At 52.5% G+C, this 20,752-nt stretch overlaps 1 protein-coding gene across 1 annotated transcript in view; it reads right to left on the bottom strand.

The window, feature by feature from the left end:
* uggt2 (UDP-glucose glycoprotein glucosyltransferase 2) overlaps nt 1-20,752 on the bottom strand; it is a 53,102-nt gene that overhangs the window by 15,913 nt on the left and 16,437 nt on the right. The window contains exons 18-29 of the mRNA XM_030342655.1: nt 19,919-20,042; nt 19,716-19,814; nt 15,687-15,781; nt 13,497-13,706; nt 10,909-11,040; nt 9,341-9,471; nt 8,092-8,187; nt 7,319-7,421; nt 5,587-5,666; nt 2,756-2,945; nt 1,163-1,321; nt 264-349 (exon numbers count right to left, since the gene is read on the bottom strand). Coding sequence (XP_030198515.1) covers nt 264-349; nt 1,163-1,321; nt 2,756-2,945; nt 5,587-5,666; nt 7,319-7,421; nt 8,092-8,187; nt 9,341-9,471; nt 10,909-11,040; nt 13,497-13,706; nt 15,687-15,781; nt 19,716-19,814; nt 19,919-20,042 — 1,505 coding nt within the window. The remainder of the gene's footprint in view (nt 1-263; nt 350-1,162; nt 1,322-2,755; nt 2,946-5,586; nt 5,667-7,318; nt 7,422-8,091; nt 8,188-9,340; nt 9,472-10,908; nt 11,041-13,496; nt 13,707-15,686; nt 15,782-19,715; nt 19,815-19,918; nt 20,043-20,752) is intronic.

Raw genomic sequence — 20,752 nt, 5'->3', positions numbered from 1 at the left:
TGATGTCTTTTCATGTGTGTAAGGCGTTTGCTTGATACAATTTAATAAATCAAATCTAAAATCTTTTTTTTCAGCAGTATGTACCTACTTCTTTGATTTCATTGTTGACATAGTTTGTTCAGGGAACCACTTTTTAAAAAACTTTTAACCCTGCTGTACCGAAAAACATACCGAAACGTGACTTAAAGACCGAGGTACGTACCGAATCGTGACTTTTCTGTATCGTTACACCCCTAATAAACAACGATGACCGCTACACTCACGTCAGGATCTGGTAAATGTCCTCCGACCGGCCCTTGCGGAGCTTCAGGATCCAGGCTCCGGGGTTGGCCTTCAGCTGGAAGTAGCCCTGTGGACAGCGGAGCAACACAGGCTTCAGAAAGAGGCCTTCAACGTCTGGCTGAATCCATGACTCAACGTGTACATAATGTTGCTTATGTGGTGCACCGTGTAGATTAGAGTGTGTTGCATTGTCCTGCGTGCTGCTGCCATCCGGGCCATGGTTCTCTTGGATAAAAGATGTCTATTTAACGTCAGCAGGACCAATCGGAGAGGCTTCAAGGTGCTGTAGGTACGATTTTATAGTTGTATAGAGATGGAGCAGAACAGAGTGGAAGAGGGCACGATTTTGGCACTAAACAACGAAGAAACCTCTCTCTCCCTCCCTCCCTCCCTCCCTCCCTCTCTCTCTCCCTCCCTCCCTCCCTCTCTCCCTCCCTCTCTCTCTCTCTCCCTCTCTCTCTCTCTCCCTCCCTCCCTCCCTCCCTCCCTCCCTCCCTCTCTCTCTCCCTCCCTCTCTCTCTCTCTCTCCCTCCCTCACTCCCTCCCTCCCTATCTTTCTCTGCGTCCCTGTTTAAGTGTTGAGTTTGAGGCAGAACAGTCATTCTCACAGCCCCCTGCCCCCTTCACAGCGGGCACACCGCTATGCCGTTCCTCACAATCACAAACGACACTCGCTCACATAATATCTCTAAAGGCGTCCCTACGGCCGCTCTGGATAAAGGCAGAGTAAACCATGATTGAACCATGATTAAACCCTGAGTCCGTCGCCGGCATCAAGCGCGCTCCCCGACTACACAGACACAGCATGGGGCCGACGGCCCGGCGGGGGGTGGGGGGGCCACACGGGGCATCACAGGGCCGCTGAGGGGGGGCCACTGACCAGGTTGGCCATGACGATGGTGTCCTGGCGGAGGGGGCGCTGGCCGGTGCCCAGGGTGAACTGGAGGCCGCGGGGGGGCTGGCCCGTGGTCAGGTCGAAGCAGTGGCCCTCCAGCAGCAGGTGCTCCAGCTCGTATTCCGCCCTCACCACCGCGTTCACCTGGAGGGGGGGGGGGGGGACACCGTCAGGGGGGAGGAGAGGGGGGGAGGGGGGAGAGGGGGGGGACACCGTCAGGGGGGAGGAGAGGAGAGGAGAGGGGGGGGGGGGAGGAGAGGAGAGAGGGGGGGGGACACACCGTCAGGGGGGTGGAGAGGAGAGGGGGGAGGGACAGCGTCGGGGGGGGAGGGACAGACAACGTCAGGGGGACAGACGGACTCCACCAGGGGGACAGACAGACTCCACCAGGGGGACAGACAGACTCCACCAGGGGGACAGACAGACAGACTCCACCAGGGGGGGGACAGACAGACAGACTCCGCCAGGGGGACAGACAGACTCCACCAGGGGGACAGACAGACTCCACCAGGGGGGCGGACAGACTCCACCAGGGGGGGGACAGACAGACAGACTCCACCAGGGGGACAGACAGACTCCACCAGGGGGACAGACAGACTCCACCAGGGGGACAGACAGACAGACTCCACCAGGGGGGACAGACAGACTCCACCAGGGGTGGGTGGGACAGACAGACTCCACCAGGGGGGGGACAGACAGACTCCACCAGGGGGGGGACAGACAGACTCCACCAGGGGGACAGACAGACTCCACCAGGGGGACAGACAGACCCACCAGGGGGGGGACAGACAGACTCCACCAGGGGGGACAGACAGACTCCACCAGGGGGACAGACAGACCCACCAGGGGGGGGACAGACAGACTCCACCAGGGGGACAGACAGACCCACCAGGGGGACAGACAGACCCACCAGGGGGGGGACAGACGGCTAGCTGGGTGTTGTGAACTAGCATAGCTCAGTTAGCTCGGCACGTGTTGGGAGCGTCAACTTCGATTCTCGTAAACCAGGAGAACTAAGTCAGAGGTACGGGCTGGCCAGCATTATTGATTTGTAGAATACGTTAGTAATAGAGTGTGGTTTTAATTGGTCACATTATTGAAAGCACTATCGATCAGCGATCGATAGTGCTTTCAATAATGTGACCAATAAAATCACATCCTACAACTACACATGATTTCTCTCTGGGTATAAGTCCCTCCCATGTTCAGCTTCACCGTAGCGGCCCGCTAATGCTTATCAAATACATTCACATTCAGTACATTTATCATAAGAAAGTGAAACAATATATCGCTGTCGGTGCAACGTTGTTCACAGAACCAAGTGGCAAGCACTAACCATCACTAGGTTAACCAATGCCCCGTATACAACAAAGATATCTAGGATAAGATGCTACATAACTAAGTACTACAACTAAATACGACATACAATCAGTGCGTACATTAAGTGCCGGGACGTACAACATACAATAGGGACAGGGTGGCTACTCAAGGGTCTAGGTGACCTTCTTCTACTGAGCCCATATCATCATCATCAGACCCGTTGGAGCAGAGAGCTGAGGGCTCGGGCGCGGCTCTGACCTCCTGCAGGTGGATGTTGTCCAGGTCGTGGGGGCTGCTCACGGCCTCCACCATCCAGCCGTCGGGGGTGATCATGTTCAGGGTGAGCAGGGGCGACTCGGGGAGCTGGCTGAAGCGAGCCGTGGGGCCGGGCGACATGGTGTCGTTGGCCAGGAAGTTCACGTCAGCCTCCAGGACCAGGCGGTAGAAGCTGAGGGGGAGGGAGAGAGTATGAGGAAGAGGAGGAGGAGGAGGAGGAGGAGGAGGAGGAGGAGGAGGGGAGGGGGAGGAGGAGGAGCTGTGGAGAGGCATGGGACTGTGAAGAGGAGGAGGAGGAGGGGGAGGAGGAGGAGGAGGAGGAGGAGGAGGAGGAGGAGGAGGAGGAGGGGGAGGAGGAGGAGCTGTAGAAAGACATGGGACTGTGAGGAGGAGGAGGAGGAGTAGGAGGAGGGGAGGAGGAGGTGTAGAGAGGCACGGAATTGTGAGGAGGACGAGGACGAGGAGGACGAGGAGGAGAAGAAGGAGAGGCATGCGAGTGTGTGTGTCTCCTTCTATGAATAGGAGAAGAAGGAGCTGGCGTATGTGTAGAAGGAGGTGTGAGTATGTACAGGAGTAGGTGTGTGCATGTATAGGAGGAGGTGTGAGTATATACAGGAGGAGGTGGGTACAGGAGGAGGTATGAGTAGGAACAGGAGGAGGTGTGAGTATGTATAGGGGGAGGTGAGTCAATACAAGAGGAGGAGGACTGAGACCGAGAGGGGAACAGGAGAGCTGTATGCTTTCCACACGGAGCCCATCAGGCACCGGGTGAGAGCGGTGTGTTAAACCACACTGAGGAGAGGTCAACATCATGCAGCCTGTTTACAGACACTCCAGAGTGAGAGACGCAGCAGAAGCAGGCCAACCGGACACAGCCCCCTCCGAGGAGGCTCAGACAGCCGTTCCATCAAACAGAAAGCACTCTTCTCTATGGGAAGCACTGAAATGATGACACATTGAGCAATGATTCACTTTCTAGGGCAGATGGGTCCTATTGAGAAAGCAGGAGATACACAATATTCTCAGAGAACAGGCAGGGAGAGCTAGCAATGTTATTGGCAGCGTTTCCAGCCAGGCAATAAGAGGCAGATCTACAGTAGGCTAGCCTCGTCATTCTCCCCATTATTACAGAGGTGAGCTTCAGGCTAATCTTTATGCAAATGCTTCATTTCGTCTGCCATTCCTCCGACACCGCGGCGCGCTAATGAATGTGTGTAATGTATCAAACGATCAATATCTCCACCGGCTTTCCTTTGCACTTAAAACCCAATTCTTCCTCATCCAGGCCTGGAGGTAAAACCGAAGCATTTTCACGAGGAAAAATGCTTTTTCTGTTAGAAGTTCATTTGAGGAAATGCGACAGTCGGTCCGTCTTCCTGGAGAAGATAGGTGGAAGGGGTACGGTTTGCTCTCTGGGGCAGAGAGAGAAGAAGGGGCAGAGAGAGGTAGATATCCAACCATAGAGAGAGAGAGAGTGCAAGAGAGAGAGAGAGAGAGACCGAGCGAGAGACACCCATCCATACAGAGAGAGAGCGCAAGAGAGAGAGAGAGAGAGAGGGAGAGACCGAGAGAGGTAGGCACCCATCCATAGAGAGAGAGAGCGCAAAAGAGAGAGAGAGAGAGAGAGAGAGAGAGAGAGAGAGAGAGAGAGAGAGAGAGAGAGAGAGAGAGAGAGAGAGAGAGAGAGAGAGAGAGAGAGAGAGAACAAGAGAGCAAGAGAGAGAGTGAAAGAGAGCGAGAGCTAGAGAGAGTGAAAGAGAGCGAGAGCTAGAGAGAGTGAACAAGAGAGCAAAAGCGAGAGAGGAGTGCAAACTGCTGCTTATGAAGATACAGAAGGCGGGACAAGAGAGACAGAGGATTAAATTACTGAGGCATAACCCAGTCACCGGAGGAAACACTCTCTCCCTTTATTGGATCGCTCCCTCGTCAGAAAGGGAGACCAATTCTCTCCAGTGAGAGAGAAAGGAGAATAAAGAAGAGGGGAATAGACAAGAGAAGCAGGCAGCTCCAACTCTGAGAGTCCCCACCACCCCCCCCCCCTCCCGGGGCCACGGCCTGGGTCTGCAGAGCGGATATGGCTCTCAGCAGGCAGCGCCGGGTTCACTCCGGTGACTTCCTGTTTTGTAAACCGCCACCAGAGCTCCAAACCCTCTCCTTCATGGTTAGGCTGCTTAGGCCCAGATTGAAATAATAATAACCCTCTTTGCTTGGAATGTTCTGCCTGGTGAGGTGAAGGTGCGCTCGCTTCAAACAGAAGGAGGAACAACCGAAAACCAAATCCCCTTGACGAATTCGCCCAGGCTGCGGTAAGAAAATAATAACGGGGTGTTGCAGATGCGTTTGGAGAACGCGCCGACAACAAATGAGTCCATCCATTACGGCCTGTAAGGCAATCACGCCAATAATTTACTAATGCTAAGGTAAAAACTATTCAATGCAATCAAATTAGATCCAGCCGGTGATCCTCCAGATTGTTAATCAAACCGTTTCCAAACCTTTCATTTGTTGTTTTTTTTCCACCACCGCAATGTTCTGAACCCCTACAGCGCACCCTGGAAGCAATTTGCTCCGAGATGCAAGGGGAGGCCCAGAGCAATAAGGTGCTGTTATTAAGCAGATTGCATCTGCTCCGCTACAACTGCACAACAGCGAGCGAGAGACAGCGATCAACAGGGAATATATATGAGAGAGAGCGAGAGAGAGAGATGGAGAGAGAGAGAGAGAGAGGGAGAGAGAGTCGGCTGAGCTAGCGTGAGCACCTGGGACGGCCCAAAGAAGCAGCTTTAATTACTGTGGAGGAAGCGGAGCCTTACCTCTTGAGGGGCATTTCGGACAACTTGGCCCGGCAGTTCATAAACACCTGCAGTTCCAGGTTGACCACTTGACTGAGCACCTGCAGGGGGGGAACGTGGGGGGGGGGGGGGGGGGGTTAGGGCTCGGAGCAAAACAAACTCTACGCAGCAGGGACATGACACCAGAACCAGGGGAGGGGAGGGGAGAGGTGGGAGACAAAGAGAGAGAGGGGTGAGGGAGGGAGGGAGGGAGGGAGGGAGTGGAAGAGAGGAAGCTGGGGGAGAGAGGGGAAACAAGAGGGGAGAGAGGGCGAGAGAAAAAAGGAGGGGAGAGAGGAGGGTGGGGGGAAGAGAGGGAGAGGGGAGAGAGACCGAAAGAGAAAAAAAAATGGGGAGAGAGGTGAAAGCGAGGAGAGTAGGGGGGGTTTGACTAAATGTAAACGAACTACAGCTGCACCCACTTAATACAGAGTATTAGGGTTGTGCGATGGCGGTATTAAGCTAGGACGTAACACGTCGTTGTAAGAGGAGAAAGGCCAGAGCTTCTCTCTGTAGCTGTGTTCGAAATCGTTCCCCATCACGGATATAGTGCACTATATAGGGTGCTCGCCATTTTGTAGTGGTGTTCGAATTCTCAGTGGTTAACTTCATGCACTATATAGTGCACTTAAAATACCAAAAATTTGAGTGTACATACGATGTTCCCTACATGTTACTCCCGTGTACCACAATGGAATACGGTCATGTTTTTCCGGAGGAGAAGAAGAAGCTGAATAACCGCGAAAACGAATACATTTGATGGAGTCTCCGGCTTTCGTTTAGAAATGTCAACAATTTATTTTGGATTTAACATAGAATATTTAACATTCAAAATTAATTTCCAAAACTTGAACAAGGAAATGTAACATTCAACATCAATACAACCTCCAGCTTTCCTCGTGAGTGCCCGGTTTGTTTACATGATGTGGGCGCATCTGTCTGCGTCACAGAAATACCCGGCGCATTCACTGACGCACATGACGTTTAGAAATGTTCAGCGTAGTGTCCGAATTCTCGTTTGTTCGCTCCCTATATAGTGCACTATATCATGAACCCTATATAGGGAATAGTGAGTGAGTGAATAGGGAACGATTTCGAACACAGCTTGTGTCTAACACTGCAGTCCGCAGTGCAGCCGGGCTCTACGGTTTCACAGAACAACCCGACAGGTGTGGTGCCCCTGCAGTCGAGCTGCGGACTCTACCGTCTGTTGTTAGGTAAATTACAGAGAGCATTACTCTGGATGAGAGTAAACTTTATAATAACATTTCACAGCAAAAAAAATCCATACAAACACACACACACACACACACACACACACACAAACACTCCTCAAAGCTTAAACGACGAGAAACTTCTTCACAAACGCCGCTGATTCAGTGTGTTCGGTGCCATTGTGCAGTGGGAGTAAAGAAAGTCGGCTTCCTGAATAGAATGCGCCTTTTACATTTCAAACGTTGGTAAAAGCCCCCAAAAGAATAGAGTCTGGTCACCTGGAACGCCTGCTCCAGTGTGACGGAACATTTAGCATAACATAAGGCGTGTTTATGCGCAGACATTTTTAACCTTTTAACATAATAATAAAAGCTGAGCACTGCTCCCTTCCCTCTCTTGATGTGCAAAGGATTCTGGCTCCTTGTGCGAGCATCAGAGAGCCCAGATAGGAGGTGAAGGAAGGGGGGGGGGAAAGGGAGGCAGGAGCACCCGGGCTTACCATGAGCAGCGACGACAGCTTCTGAGCCTCCCTGCTGAGGGGGTCCACGACGACCACCGCTTCAAACACCACCTCACCGTCACGGGGGGAGAGATGGAGCACGCTGGGGGGAGGGAGGGAGGGGGGGGAAGGGGAGAGAGGAGGAGAGGGAGGGGGGGGGAGAGGGAAGGAGGGGGGGAGGAGGGGAGTGGAGAGAGGAGGGGAGTGGAGAGGAGAGGGAGGGGTGAGGGGAGAGAGGGAAGGAGGGGGGGAGGAGGGGAGGGGAGAGGGGGAGAGGGAGGGGGGAGAGAGAGGGAGAGAAGGAGGAGAGAGGGGGGGAGAAATAGTTAGAAAGAGGAGAGGGGGGAAGAGAGAGGGAGGGGGAGAGAGAGAGAGAGAGAAAAAGGAGGGGATGGGAGGGGAGAGAGAAATGAGGAAAGAGGAGAGAGAGGAGGAGGGAGAGGGAGGGAGAGGGAGGGAGAGGGAGGGAGAGGGAGGGAGAGGGAGAGGGATGGGGAAGAGAGAGAAAAGAGAAATTTAGAGGGAGAGAAAGAGAAAAACACAAAAGAGGAAATAGCATGAGAGGGAGCGAGAGAAAGAGAGGGGGAGAGACGAAGCGAGAGAGCATTACACAGTGCTTAGTCAGCGGGGGGGGGGGGGTCATGTATTAAACAAGGGTACTCCAGGCTTTTGCCCCTGTTCCATCACATGATGAATGTGGGGGGGCTGCGCCCCATTACGGGCCGAGGCGGAGGGGGGACGCTAGGGGGACCTCTGAGGACGTGACTCCTCACCTGTGGACGTCTTTGGGGAAGGGGACGTCCTTCCTGGTCTCTCCTTTAGGGGCGCCCGACAGGAGGGCGTCCACCTTCATGATGAGCTCACTGGCTCTGTGGAGACAGGAGGCAGGGACTCAGGACAAGGTCTGAAGACGACCGGTCGGAGGGAGGGCCCGTTCGTCTCAGACCCAAATTAAAAAATCACTGACATGTTTGGACATTTAAAAAAAAGGTAGTTGTATTTTTGGCTATGGAGATGTTGACACCATCGAATCCCTAACATTGAAACATTATACGTTGAAAACAAGGTCATCTGATAATATTTGTTTTGTTTTGTTCACTAATTCAGATGCAAAGATTCAAGTTGGAGATATTCAGACAAGATATTCATAACTCCACCAAAATACGGACCCGAAAGTTCAAGGCTTAAAAATGTGAAACTGCGAAACGGAACAACTTGAATTTGAAAGGGGTGAATTCAAAACAAATACATTTGGTGACTAGATGAATGATATTTCAGTGTTACGAATTAAATTGTGTTTACATTTCGACATCCGAAATTCAATAGCTTTAAACATTAAATACATTGTGGCATTGCTTTGCTTCTGTATGAAACGTTGGCCTTCGCTCAGGAGGAACCTTCACGGCCTTCCACAAACAAAAAACATTTAAAAACGTGAACAAAAGGCTTGGATCGATAATGAAAGGAGAACGGACGGTAAACAGACAGAGAGAGAAACGATGGGGAGGCTCGAGAAGTGTTTTGGCTCAGTCACGAGAGAAAGACCCAGAGAAGGTATTTCATCTTTCCACTGAAACCCTTCAAATACATTTAAAAGAAAAGAAGGGTGGCAGAAAACAAGTGGTGGGAACACTTGGCGTAACATAACATAGCATAGCATAACATAGTAGCATAAGCATAGCATAACGATAGCGTAGCAGAACATATCCTAGAGTTGTATAACATAGCGTTACGTGGCCTTACATACCGTAACGTAGCATAACATAGCGTAGCGTAACATAACATGGAGTGGCGTGACGTAGTGTGACGTAGGGTGTCATAGTGTAGCGCGTCGTAGCAAAACATATCGTGTCGTAGCGTGTCATAGCATAATGTAACCTAGCGTGTCATAGCGTAGCGTGTAATAGCGTAGCATGTCGTAGCGTAGCATGTCGTAGCGTAGCGTAGCTTGACGTAGCGTAGCTTGACGTAGCGTAGCCTAGCGTTTCATAGCGTGTAATAGTGTAGCGTGTGGTAGCGTACTGTTTGCCCTTCATCCCCATGTGTTTGACTCTGGCCTTGACTTTCTCTGTGGAGCTGCTCCAGGTCATCTTCTCCAGCAGCTGGAAGTCCTCCAGGGTGAACTCCTCCTGGTCCCCCAGCGGCCCCAGGATCTGGGGGGGGCGCAGAGAACAGAAGGGTTCACCTCCGCCTTCCTTCCTGTTTTTTTTTGTTACCCACAATGCATTATTCAGCGCCTTGTCACACGGCGCTAAGGCCGCGTGTAAGTGGGGCACGTTGTTTAATCTGTTTAGTGTCACCGTGTTTTCGTTGTCTTTAGAGATGTGTGTGTGTGTGTGTGTGTGTGTGTGTGTGTGTGTGTGTGTGTGTGTGTGTGTGTGTGTGTGTGTGTGTGTATTTTTGTGTGTGTGTGTGTGTGACTGTTGGTGTGTGTGTCTGTTGGTTTGTGTGTGTGTGTGTGTGAGTGTGTGTGTGTGTTGGTGCGTGCTTGTGTGTGTGTGTGTCTGTTGGTGTGTGTGTGTGTGTCTGTTGGTGTGTGTGTTTGTATGTGTGTGTGTGTGTATGTGTTGGTGCGTGTGTGTGTGTGTATATGTTTGTGTGTGTGTGTGTCTGTTGGTGTGTGTGTGTGTGTGTGTGGGCCGCCTCCATCGCCGTGGCAACGTGTGTGAAGAGATTAATCGTAAGTGCCATCACCCGTTCACCGAGACACAGGCATCATCACCGGCGGTTTGGTGATGTCACACACGCAGCACATAATAAAGTATTATGGGCTGGCAGACCCACTCCGCACACCCACCACAACTAACAGGGCAAAGCAAACACGCCCAAACGCACTCAGACACACACACACACACACACACACACACGTGTTTGTGTTGGGAAACCCTCCTGAACCAACTTTATCAGCACTGCCCTCGGCGACGCCCGACCAATGCTCAAACGTCCCCACAAGTGAGGTGTTACTTTTGTGCTAACTATGTGTTACTATGTGTGTGTGTGTGTGTGTGTATGTTACAATGTGTGTGTGTGAATGCTTTAATGTGTGTGTGTGTGTGCATGTGTTAATGTGTATGTTTGGTGTGTGTGCGTGTTAATGTGTGTGTGAGAATGTGTGTGCGTGTGTCAATGTGTGTGTGTGTGTGTGTGTGTTTGTGCGTGTGTTAACGTGTGTGTGTGTGTGTGCGTGTGTTAATGTGTGTTTGTTAATTTGTGCGTGTGTGTCTGCTAATGTGTGTGTGTGTGTGTGTTAATGTGTGCGTGTGTGTGTTAATGTGTGTGTGTGTTAATGTGTGTGTGTGTGTGTGTGTGTTTGTGTGTGTGTGTGTGTTAATTTGTGTGTGTGTGTGTGTTAATGTCTGTATGTGTGTGTGTTCATGTGTGCATGTGTGTGTTAATGTGTGTGCGTGTGTGTGCGTGCGTGTGTTAACATGTTTGGTTCACTTCGTCCCAAGGACAACACTAAAGTTTAAAAGGTGCATTGTTTCTCGCGCTGAGCTCTCTGCGTCTCTGACCGCTCCCGCCTGAGCCCGCCCCAGGGTGTGTGTCCCCCCCACTACACTACGTCCATCCCCTTCAGGGCGGCTGCTCACCCTGCCGTTGGCGACCACGGCCCGCTGCCCGGCGCCCAGCTTCAGCACGTCTCTGCAGAACAGCTGCAGGCTGCGCAGGAAGCCCCCCTCCATGGTGTTGAACCTCTTCTCGAAGGCGTCGGCGTCCATGCCCTGCAGCGGGGGAACAAACCGGGGTTTAGGACGCGGGGACGGGGTCGATGGCACGAGGGGGGGGGGGGGGGCCGTGATGGACGACCGGGGCGGCCGGGCCCGGGGCGACCCCCTCCCCCCCCTGGGCGCGTCGGGGACAGAGTCAGAGCGCAGAGCATCGACACCAGACATGATGTATGCAGCGGGAGCAGAGAATCACTAACAATTCGCAGAAATCGTTGAGGCCTCTCGCCCGTGCGCCTCACTCTCCCTCCCTCTCTCTCCCTCTCTACCCTCTCCCCCTCTCTCCCTCTCTCTCCCTCCCTCCCTCTCCCTCTCTCTCTCTCTCCCTCTCCCCCTCTCTCCCTCTCCCTCTCTCTCGATCTCACTCGCTCCGGCACGTTAATATTTCATCCAGGCGACGCGCGGCCTGTCAGCCGAGGTGTGCGTGAAGAAAAATAAAATGATAGGGAATTAATCAATTCATAATTAATCTAACAAACATTTAATTAAACATTTGGCCATTTTGTCCATAACAAATCATGCGTGCACGGAGGGTGCAGTGGGGGTGGGGGGCTGGGGGTTATTAGTTTCCTGACATCGCCCCCCCCCCCCCCCCCCCCCCCCTCCCCCAACACGGGAGAACGGCAGAAATTCCAATAATGTCAACACGACTCAGTCAGCAAGTCTGTCTGGCAGCCAATAATAAACTCGTATCCCTGGACTCCCGGTCCCAGCTCGCGAGCCACAGCCCTGCTATCCGCCGTTGTTATTTCCAGCCCAATCTCTCGGCCCGCTGTTACCCCGAGAAATAATTGAGCATCTCAGTTGTTTCTTTTTTTGGGGGATGGGGGGGTAAGGCTGGTGCCACTATCCCTGACGCAACGTGTGTTATATGACCCACTGGCTCACCGGCTATTTCCTGCCACTAACGAGGGGACAGACAGCTCGGTCTTGCCGGGTGATTGGCTAATAAGGGCTATGTATATCCTGTTTGTGTGTGTCTCTGTTTACGGCGCGGTGGGCGGGTGGGCGGGCTCCGGGGGAACAGCTTGAAGGAGCCACAATGTGCCGACGAGAACAACCGCTGGTAGTAGTGAGAGGAGGAACACGGAGGGGAGAGGGGGGAGGGAGGGAGGGAGGGAGGGAGGGAGGGAGGGAGAGTGGTGGTCAGGCACGGGCGGACACAACCGAACTACACAAGCAGGACCGGCGTGGGGGGGGCCTGGAGGGGGGTTGGCTATTCATCAGGTTGTCCCTGGGGAGCGGCCAGGAATTTATATTTAAAGATCCAGTTTGAGCTGGTCCTCGTGTACCTCCTCTCCCCCATACCTCCCCCCCCTGCCTCCCCCCCCCCCCCCCCCCCCCCCCCACCGCCACTACCTGACGGATGGAGTGGAACTGACAGTGAGTAGGCCGCTCGCCTTGGCATCTGCAAGCTGTGGAGCGTCACACAGAGCTACCCAATGTGAGTGAGTGAGTCTCTCTGTCTCTCTCTGTCTCTGTCTCTGTCTCTGTCTCGGTCTCTCTCTGTCTCTCTCTCTCTCTCTCTCTCTCTCTCTCTCTCTCTCTCTCTGTCTCTCACTCTCTGTCTCCTGTCTCACACTCATGGTCTCTCCGTCTCCCTCTCCCTCTCTCTCTCTCTCTCTCTCTCATCGATCACCATTGTCCCTGGGTTGTGTGTACTCACATCAAACGAGCCACGGCCAATAAGCCCTCAGAGTCTGACAGCGCTCTAACTTTCTGTTGGGGGATGAAACGAAAGCCGTGAGACATGAAAGGGCGCCAGCGTCGGAAGCGGCGTGAGAACGCTCGCCCTGGATGCAGACAACAGCGGCAGAACCGCGGTCCGCATGAAACGGTTTTTAGTGAAGCACCTGTAAGAAGACTCACGATTTCGTCTCATTGATTCAAAAACGGCAAAGTGGTGTTCCACCATATTTTGCATGCACGTGCACGCTACATCCTTTTGTGGAGAGTTGGTGCAAGAAAGCGATTTTTTTTACAATATATTGTTATCGGACGTTTCGGTAACGCCAGTAGAGAAGGTTACGATGGTCCGCTTTCGTTTTCACGGATTACCCTTTCTCCTTGTTTTCAGTTTTAAGATTCAACCACTTGTAGATTTTTTTCTATTTTTCTCTATTGTCTAGCTTTCAGAGATTTTCAGAAATGTTACTTTTTTTAACAATAATTATTATTTTTAGATATTTTCCGAGTACCCACCCTGGAGTACTCCAAAGTACACCACGGCAGGGTATGTGTACCCCTATTTGAGAACCCCTGCTCTAACACACCACATTCTACGTTCCACATTCTACAGTCCGAGACGTTTTGTAGGGAGAGGAGCGCACGCGTGCGCTCCTCTCCCTACAAAACGTCTCGGACTGTAGAATGTAGAACGTAGAACGTAGAATGTAGAACGTACAACACCGCAGTGCTCTCCACTCCACTGCGTGGCGCTGGCCTGAGGTCACCTGAAGCAGGAGGTCCTTCATCTTGGCCCCGCCCTTCAGCAGGTCCTGGGTCGCCCCCTTCAGCAGCGTCTGGGTGAACTCCAGCGCCACCTTGTTCTTCTGGGTGAGCAGTGCGCTCCACAGAGCCCGGTACACCCTGGTGTCCTCCAGGCCCGAGCGGCTGCTGCCCGGGTTATCGATCACCCCAACACGCACGCCCGGGGACTTCCTCTAAGGGGGTTTACATGGGCACACACACGCACACGCACACACACACACACACACACACACACACACCACACACGTAAGTGAGTATAGGTACACGTTGACAAATGCGCAGGCACAAACATACAGACACACGCACAGACACGTACGCATGCATGCGCACGCACACACATTAACACATGCGCACACAGAAATATATACTCACACACGTTAACACACGCGCACACGTAAGTGTATATATACCCTAACAAATGGGCAGGCACAAACATATACACACACACACACACACACACACACAGTGTGGATATGTATCACATTTCTCATATCATTGTAACTGTCACAGAGCAGAGTGAGGGAGGGGGAAGTCGCGGCAGGAGATGTTTGCTTGCGTTCGGCTCCAGCTCCTACGAACATAATGTGTGGAGTTTATTTAAAGACTGAGCGAGCGTAGTCATAGTTTAGCAGAGAATGAATCTCTTTGCATCCTCTATCTTGGACAAGCGTATACAGGTGAATATGTGGCTTTAAATCTTCAGCATCTTATACATCTTCTATAGACATTAATAAATCATCACCCGGCCGTCACTCTTCAAAACATACTAAATTAACTACATTTCTGGGCTATACTTTACAGCTCCACCCTCACCCTTGGCCCTGTTGTCCCCGAGGGCGGGCTGAGTGAAACCTTAGATGTGTGCAGCGTTTAAATCCCTCTTTATTTATGTGGCTGTTACTCTGAGATTAACAGCCGCGACACTCATCAGCCAGACAGGCCAAGGTGAGCGCGGTCCCCAGTGGATACACTGTTTTTTTATTCCTTCTGAGGCCTGCCACCACAGCTTCTAATTAAACCCGCGCAGCCCAGCGCGACACACTACATAAAAAGCAGCCGTTGCATTGATTGGCCGCTCGTGATTCATTTCACACCGCAGAGTGAGAACATAAAAGTGCTACCAGAGGATATGCAGATGTTGGGAGATGCTGGTGGGTCCAAAATAAACAATGAAGGGAAACAACGGAAAGTACTTCAGGAGAAACCGGTAGCGATGCTAAGTGAGGAAAGAGGGCCGGGGATGGGGTCTGCTCCTAAAGAAGACGGACTCTTTCACGAAGAGGCCAAATGACACTGTTGACGCGAACTTCAGAATTGTTTGGATCTAAATTTGAAAAAGGGAAAAGTTTCGGAGGCGCACCAAAGATAAATGACGCACACGCGCCGCACGATACACACACACACACACACACATGGGGCGTAAAAGGATGAACGACGGAGGCGATGTCAGAATGCCAGATCAATTTAAAAACACTTTTTGTATCCAAAATGCAAGTTCTCTTTCAACACTAGTGATCTCAGCAATATATTCGGAATATATTCTCTACTCAAAGCTCAGTCCTCAGTGATGGAATCGCCCGCTCAGTTTGTGCTGAAGGCCAAAAGACGAGGCAACCATGGCCGCCTGTTACTGAAGCTCCTGTGGTAGAAACGAGCATTTAGATCCACTAACGGCCTCTAGGTGATTCACTGTAGAGCCTATAATGTAGTTCCTCCAGCGACCTGTAGGTGGTTCACGGTAGAGATTAGCATGTAGTCCCTCCAGCGACCTGTAGGTGGTTCACAGTAGAGACTAGCATGTAGTTCCTCCAGCGACCTGTAGGGGGTGTTACCCGTTGTGAGTGACCCGTTACCATCCTACACAGCGAATTCATTTTTCATTCTTGTAATATAAAGACACTATATTGTTTTTCCTTTTCTTCTCACGGTGGCTAGTTCATTTCAGAATTCTTTATTTTGCATGGTACTGCTTGGAAGTTTTATTTAGTCCAAAAGTTTCAAGGGTTGAATATTAAAGAGTTTTCTTCATAGACTACCGAAAGGCAGCCATTCAAGTCCCACCCTCAATGTGTGTGTGTGTGTGTGTGTGTGTGTGTGTGTGTGTGTGTGTGTGTGTGTGTGTGTGTGTGTGTGTGTGTGTGCGCACGCCTCACCACGTGCTTCAGTGCGCCCGCCAGCAGCCGCTGCCCCGCCTCCGTCTCCAGGTCGCCCACGATCCACGTCGTCACGCCACTCATCCCGTCCTCGTCTGCGGCGACCAATCAGCAGCGAGGAGCCGGCGGCGACCAATCAGCAGCGAGGAGCCGGCGGTGACACGAGCACATTGTAAGCTGATTTAAATACACGTCTCTGACCGGTGATCACTCACAGCGCTTCAGTCAGGGCCTCACACTCACCCATTCATACACATTCATCCACCCATTAATTGACCTAGTCATCACACATTCATTCGCATTCATCCACCCATTCACACAAAAATATTCATCCACCCATTCTCACATTAATTCACCCATTCATACACACATTCAGCCATTCATGCATAATGTCACAATCCTACTGTTGGGTAATGTTAAGCAGGTGGGTAACTGGTTGTTGTGCTAACTGTGGGAGTGGCTCCCCTGATTGGCCTTGATTAATGTCACCTGAGGGATCCAAGATGGTGGACAGAAGCAAGATGGTGTCTGGATAGACAGCATGGTGCCCAGACTCGGTTACACTCAGAAACCATAAGACTATGTAAAGCCTACTCACCCTCATACAAGGACACTACCAGAATTAGGATTCATACGGGGAACGTGACCGCTCCTTTGCTGTCTATGTTTGTCAAGTGTTCGTCTATGTTATATGTCAAACAATAACTGAACGGGACAGCTACCGTTCACCCCAACGCTCGGGCTATCCCCCATCAAGAGAGAGAAGGACCAGAGCTCGCCAGGGACCCAGGTGAGTCACTTCTTACGTGGCCGGAAGCTAGCTGCCTGCCAGCTGTGTTTTGCTACCATTTATGTGTCTCGACTCCTGCCCTGACAGAGGGCCGTTTCCAATATACCAGTGGGGTCGTGACTATAACCACTTTAATTTACCCATACCCACATTCTTTCACCCATTCATCCATCAACACATTTATTCACAACCGCATTCATTCACACATTCATACGCCGGTGTCAACGGGAGCCGTAAGAGTTGGCCGTCTTGCTCAGGGGCATCTTGACCCCTGGCTAGGAGGGGACGGGGATCGAGCCGGCAACCGACCGGTTTCCAGAGCACCTCATCACCCCCCCCCGGTCCCCCTGGTGGAATCAACGGGACGCCGTGTGTCCTGTGTACTGAACACCCGTCTCTGTACCCGCTGTGTGTGACACCAGCCCCAGGTAGGCAGCGCAAGAAGGAAAATAGATTTCATTTCTTAGTACTTCTTCACTGCTCGTCATCACATTGCTTCGGTTGACTTCGGAGAGTCTCGTCCTTTGAAAGGTGCTTTTTTTCCCCCCTCTTTCCAACGATAGTCTGGTGCAGGAAGGAACGCAGAAATGGAAGTGCATGTGTGGGAGACGGATTCAGAGAGCGTGAAAGAGAGAGCGAGCGCGAGAGAAGGAGCGAGAGAGAGAGAGAGCTAGAGCGAGAGAGATTTGACAGAGAGCTCAGGATATTAGAGCAGAATTGTGCCATCTGTCACACCTTTATTCATCCAGTCAGTCAGTCAGTCCAGTCAGTCGGTCAGTCCATCATGGATTCAGGCGGAAAGAGAACCTGTCAGCAAGTCATCATGTTGCTTCATGTCAGTCAGTCAGTCAGCCGAGTCAGTCAGTCAGTAGTTCAGTCAGCCAGTAAGTCAGCCAGAAACCCAGTAAGTCAGCCAGGCCTCCGGCAGCCAGCCGGTCTTTAAGTCAGCCAGGTAGTCAGGAAGTCAGCCAGGCAGCCAGGCAATAAGGCAGTGAGTAAAGCAATCAGGCTACTTAGCCTCATAAAGCCAAACGACAATCGTGGCCCAGGGAGCGAAGTGATGGCTCCCTTCAGCCCGCTGGCCGGCAGCCAATCAGAGAGCCCGTAATTATCTTGCTGAAGATGCAGCCTATTGTGCCTCAGCAAAGCCCAGCGGCGGCGCTCAGAGAACCACCTCAAAAAGAACATTGTTCAGTGTTTCCCCGACGATGGAGGAGCGAGGTGTTTGAGGTAATCTAGGCTGATGTGTGCGTGCACCGTGCTGATGTGCACGTGTAAATCGCTGATGTGGATGCGCACGGGCCGACGTGCACTTTCCCCTGCATGTGTCTAATGTGCACTGGGCTGTGGTGCACGGTGCTATTAAGCACATGCACAGTGCTCACGTGCATGCGCACGGTGCTGATGTGCACGTGCACAGAGTCTTTATTGCGAGTGAGGGCGCATTCCAACAGAAACGGTCTCCTCCAAAAACATCACTAGGAAAAGCATGCGGGCGCAGTATGAGCTCCAGCCAAATGTTTCTGGCATTAATGTTATTTATCAGGCTGCAGTTTGGAGCCATCCCATCCGAAGGGTTTCATAATACTGATGCTTCTGTTCTACACCCTCAGATATTATGTAGGCTAATTTAAGTCCCTTTCTCTCTTTATGCTGTGTACGTTTAGTCTCAAGCCATTCATTAGCTAATGCCCTGACTGCATCCTCATGCATTTTGTATTCTTCTATAGCAGAGCACCATGTTGAGTATTTTTACGCAGTATTTCTCCAGTATTTCTCCAGTATTTCTCCAGTATTTCTCCAGTATGCACCCCTCCAAGGTGGGGCAGTCGGGGGCACCTATGATGTGTTTTTTTAATAAAACAAATAGCATTTGAGGCACCTGCATCATTTCTAATAATACAAATATATATAATACGTAATATATCTGAAAGAAATGTGGATGGCTGACTGCAGTGGCGCCAGTGTTCCAGCGGAGGCGCTCTTCCACCACTGGAGGCCTGCAGGGGAAACACAGCTGTAGAGACAACGCTCCTAGAGACAAGGCTCCTAGAGACAACGCTCCCAACGCTCCTAGAGACAACACTCCTAGAGAAAACGCTCCTAGAGACAACGCTCCTAGAGACAACGCTCCTTGAGACAACCCTCCTCGAGACAACTCTCCCAACACTACTAGGGACAACGCTCCATACACTCCTAGAGACAACGCTCCTAGAGACAACGCTCCCAACGCTCCGCTCCTAGAGACAGCGCCCCGAGAGACAACGCTCCCAACGCTCCTAGAGACAACGCTCCTAGAGACAACGCTCCCAACGCTCCTAGAGGCAATGGTCCTAGAGACAACGCTCCTAGAGACGACGCTCCCGACACTCCTAGAGACAACGCTCCTAGAGACAACGCTCCCAACGCTCCGCTCCTAGAGACAGCGCCCCGAGAGACAACGCTCCCAACGCTCCTAGAGACAACGCTCCTAGAGACAACGCTCCCAACGCTCCTAGAGGCAATGGTCCTAGAGACAACGCTCCTAGAGACGACGCTCCCGACACTCCTAGAGACAACGCTCCCAACGCTCCTAGAGTCAACGCTCCTAGAGACAACACTCCTAGAGACAACGCTCCTAGAGACAACGCTCCTAGAGCCAACGCTCCTAGAGACAACGCTCCTAGAGACAACACTCCTAGAGACAACGCTCCCAACACTCCTAGAGACAACGCTCCTAGAGACAGCGCTCCTAGAGACAACGCTCCTAGAGACAACGCTCCTAGAGACAATGCTCCCAACACTCCTAGAGACAACGCTCCTAGAGACAACGCTCCCAACGCTCCTAGAGACAACGCTCCGTGAGAAGACGCTCCTAGAGACAACGCTCCTAGAGACAACGCTCCTAGAGACAACGCTCCAAACGCTCCTAGAGACAACGCTCCGTGAGAAGACGCTCCTAGAGACAACGCTCCTAGAGACAACGCTCCCAACGCTCCTAGAGACAACGCTCCTAGAGACAACGCTCCCAACGCTCCTAGAGACAACGCTCCCAACGCTCCTAGAGACAACGCTCCTAGAGACAACGCTCCTAGAGACAACGCTCCGTGAGAAGACGCTCCTAGAGACGACGCTCCTAGAGACAACGCTCCTAGAGACGACGCTCCTGGAGACAACACTCCTAGAGACGACGCTCCCTACTCAGACGCTGGAGGTGCCCCCCCCAGCGCCCTCTGGGGAGGCGCCCGGGGGCGGCTCACCGTTCTTGGTGAAGTACTTCATCCTCTTGGCCACCACGGCGGTGCGGTCCCTGGAGTCCAGGTAGGAGAACATGGTGCTGTCCTCCCAGTCGTCCGCCACTGTGAGGAGGAGAGGGGGAGAGACACGCCTCCGACTTTAGTAACCGCGGCAACCAGCGAGAGGCGGTGGAGCGAGGCGACGGCGGGGCGGTGGGGGGGCTCACCTGGGGAGGCGGTGAAGTCCAGGTACCTCCTCTCCGTGCTGAGGACCAGGGGGTTGATCCTTAGCACCACGTGGGGCTGCTCCATCAGGTAGTCCTCCACGTCAGACGCCTCCGTCAGCTGGCCCTGGGGGGGGGACAGGAGTCAGTTCACTGAGGGGGGGAGGGAGTCACTGCACTGTAGACTAGGGGGGGGGGGGGGGGGGGGACAGGAGTCAGTTCACTGAGGGGGGGAGGGAGTCACTGCACTGTAGACTAGGGGGGGGGGGGTTCAGTTCACTGTAGACTAGAAGGGGGGGGGGACGAGAGTCACTTCACTGTAGACAAGGAGGGGGGGCAGGAGTCACTTCACTATGTACTAGGGGGGGGGGGGGGGGGGTTCAGTATGTTCAGGAAGATTCAGCACGATTCCCCCCTCCCCCCGCTGGCCCGTGGTCACACTGCTCCCAAAGGCTGTGGCCTGGGCACGATTGCTCCTTCATACATACGTCATCACGTCGTAATACGATAAATACGTCATCACCAAGCGTGGTGTCCAGCTGCGACTGAATGCCGTCGTCGGCCCAAATTTCAAGCAAACACTCGACTTCACTATCGCACCAACGTAAACCCACTCGTGAACCGCTTGCCGCCATTGTTTAAAATGATTGTTGTGGGGAAGAAGGGTATGGACCTATTAAGAAAGAAGGGTCGCGCAAGGACTACGTCATCCAGCTCACGTTGCGTATCCGCGCGTGTGCGCGTGTCGTCTCATTAGCATCTGTACTTTGGCCACGGCACTCCTCTCCCAAGTGTGCCGTGGCCAAGGGGCTGTTCCGTGCTGGAATACGGAAGGCG

This window comes from Gadus morhua, chromosome 20 (genome assembly GCF_902167405.1).
Source record: "Gadus morhua chromosome 20, gadMor3.0, whole genome shotgun sequence".
In the NCBI taxonomy this organism is placed as follows: Eukaryota; Metazoa; Chordata; class Actinopteri; order Gadiformes; family Gadidae; genus Gadus; species Gadus morhua.
This window is presented reverse-complemented; position numbering and strand designations above follow the sequence as displayed.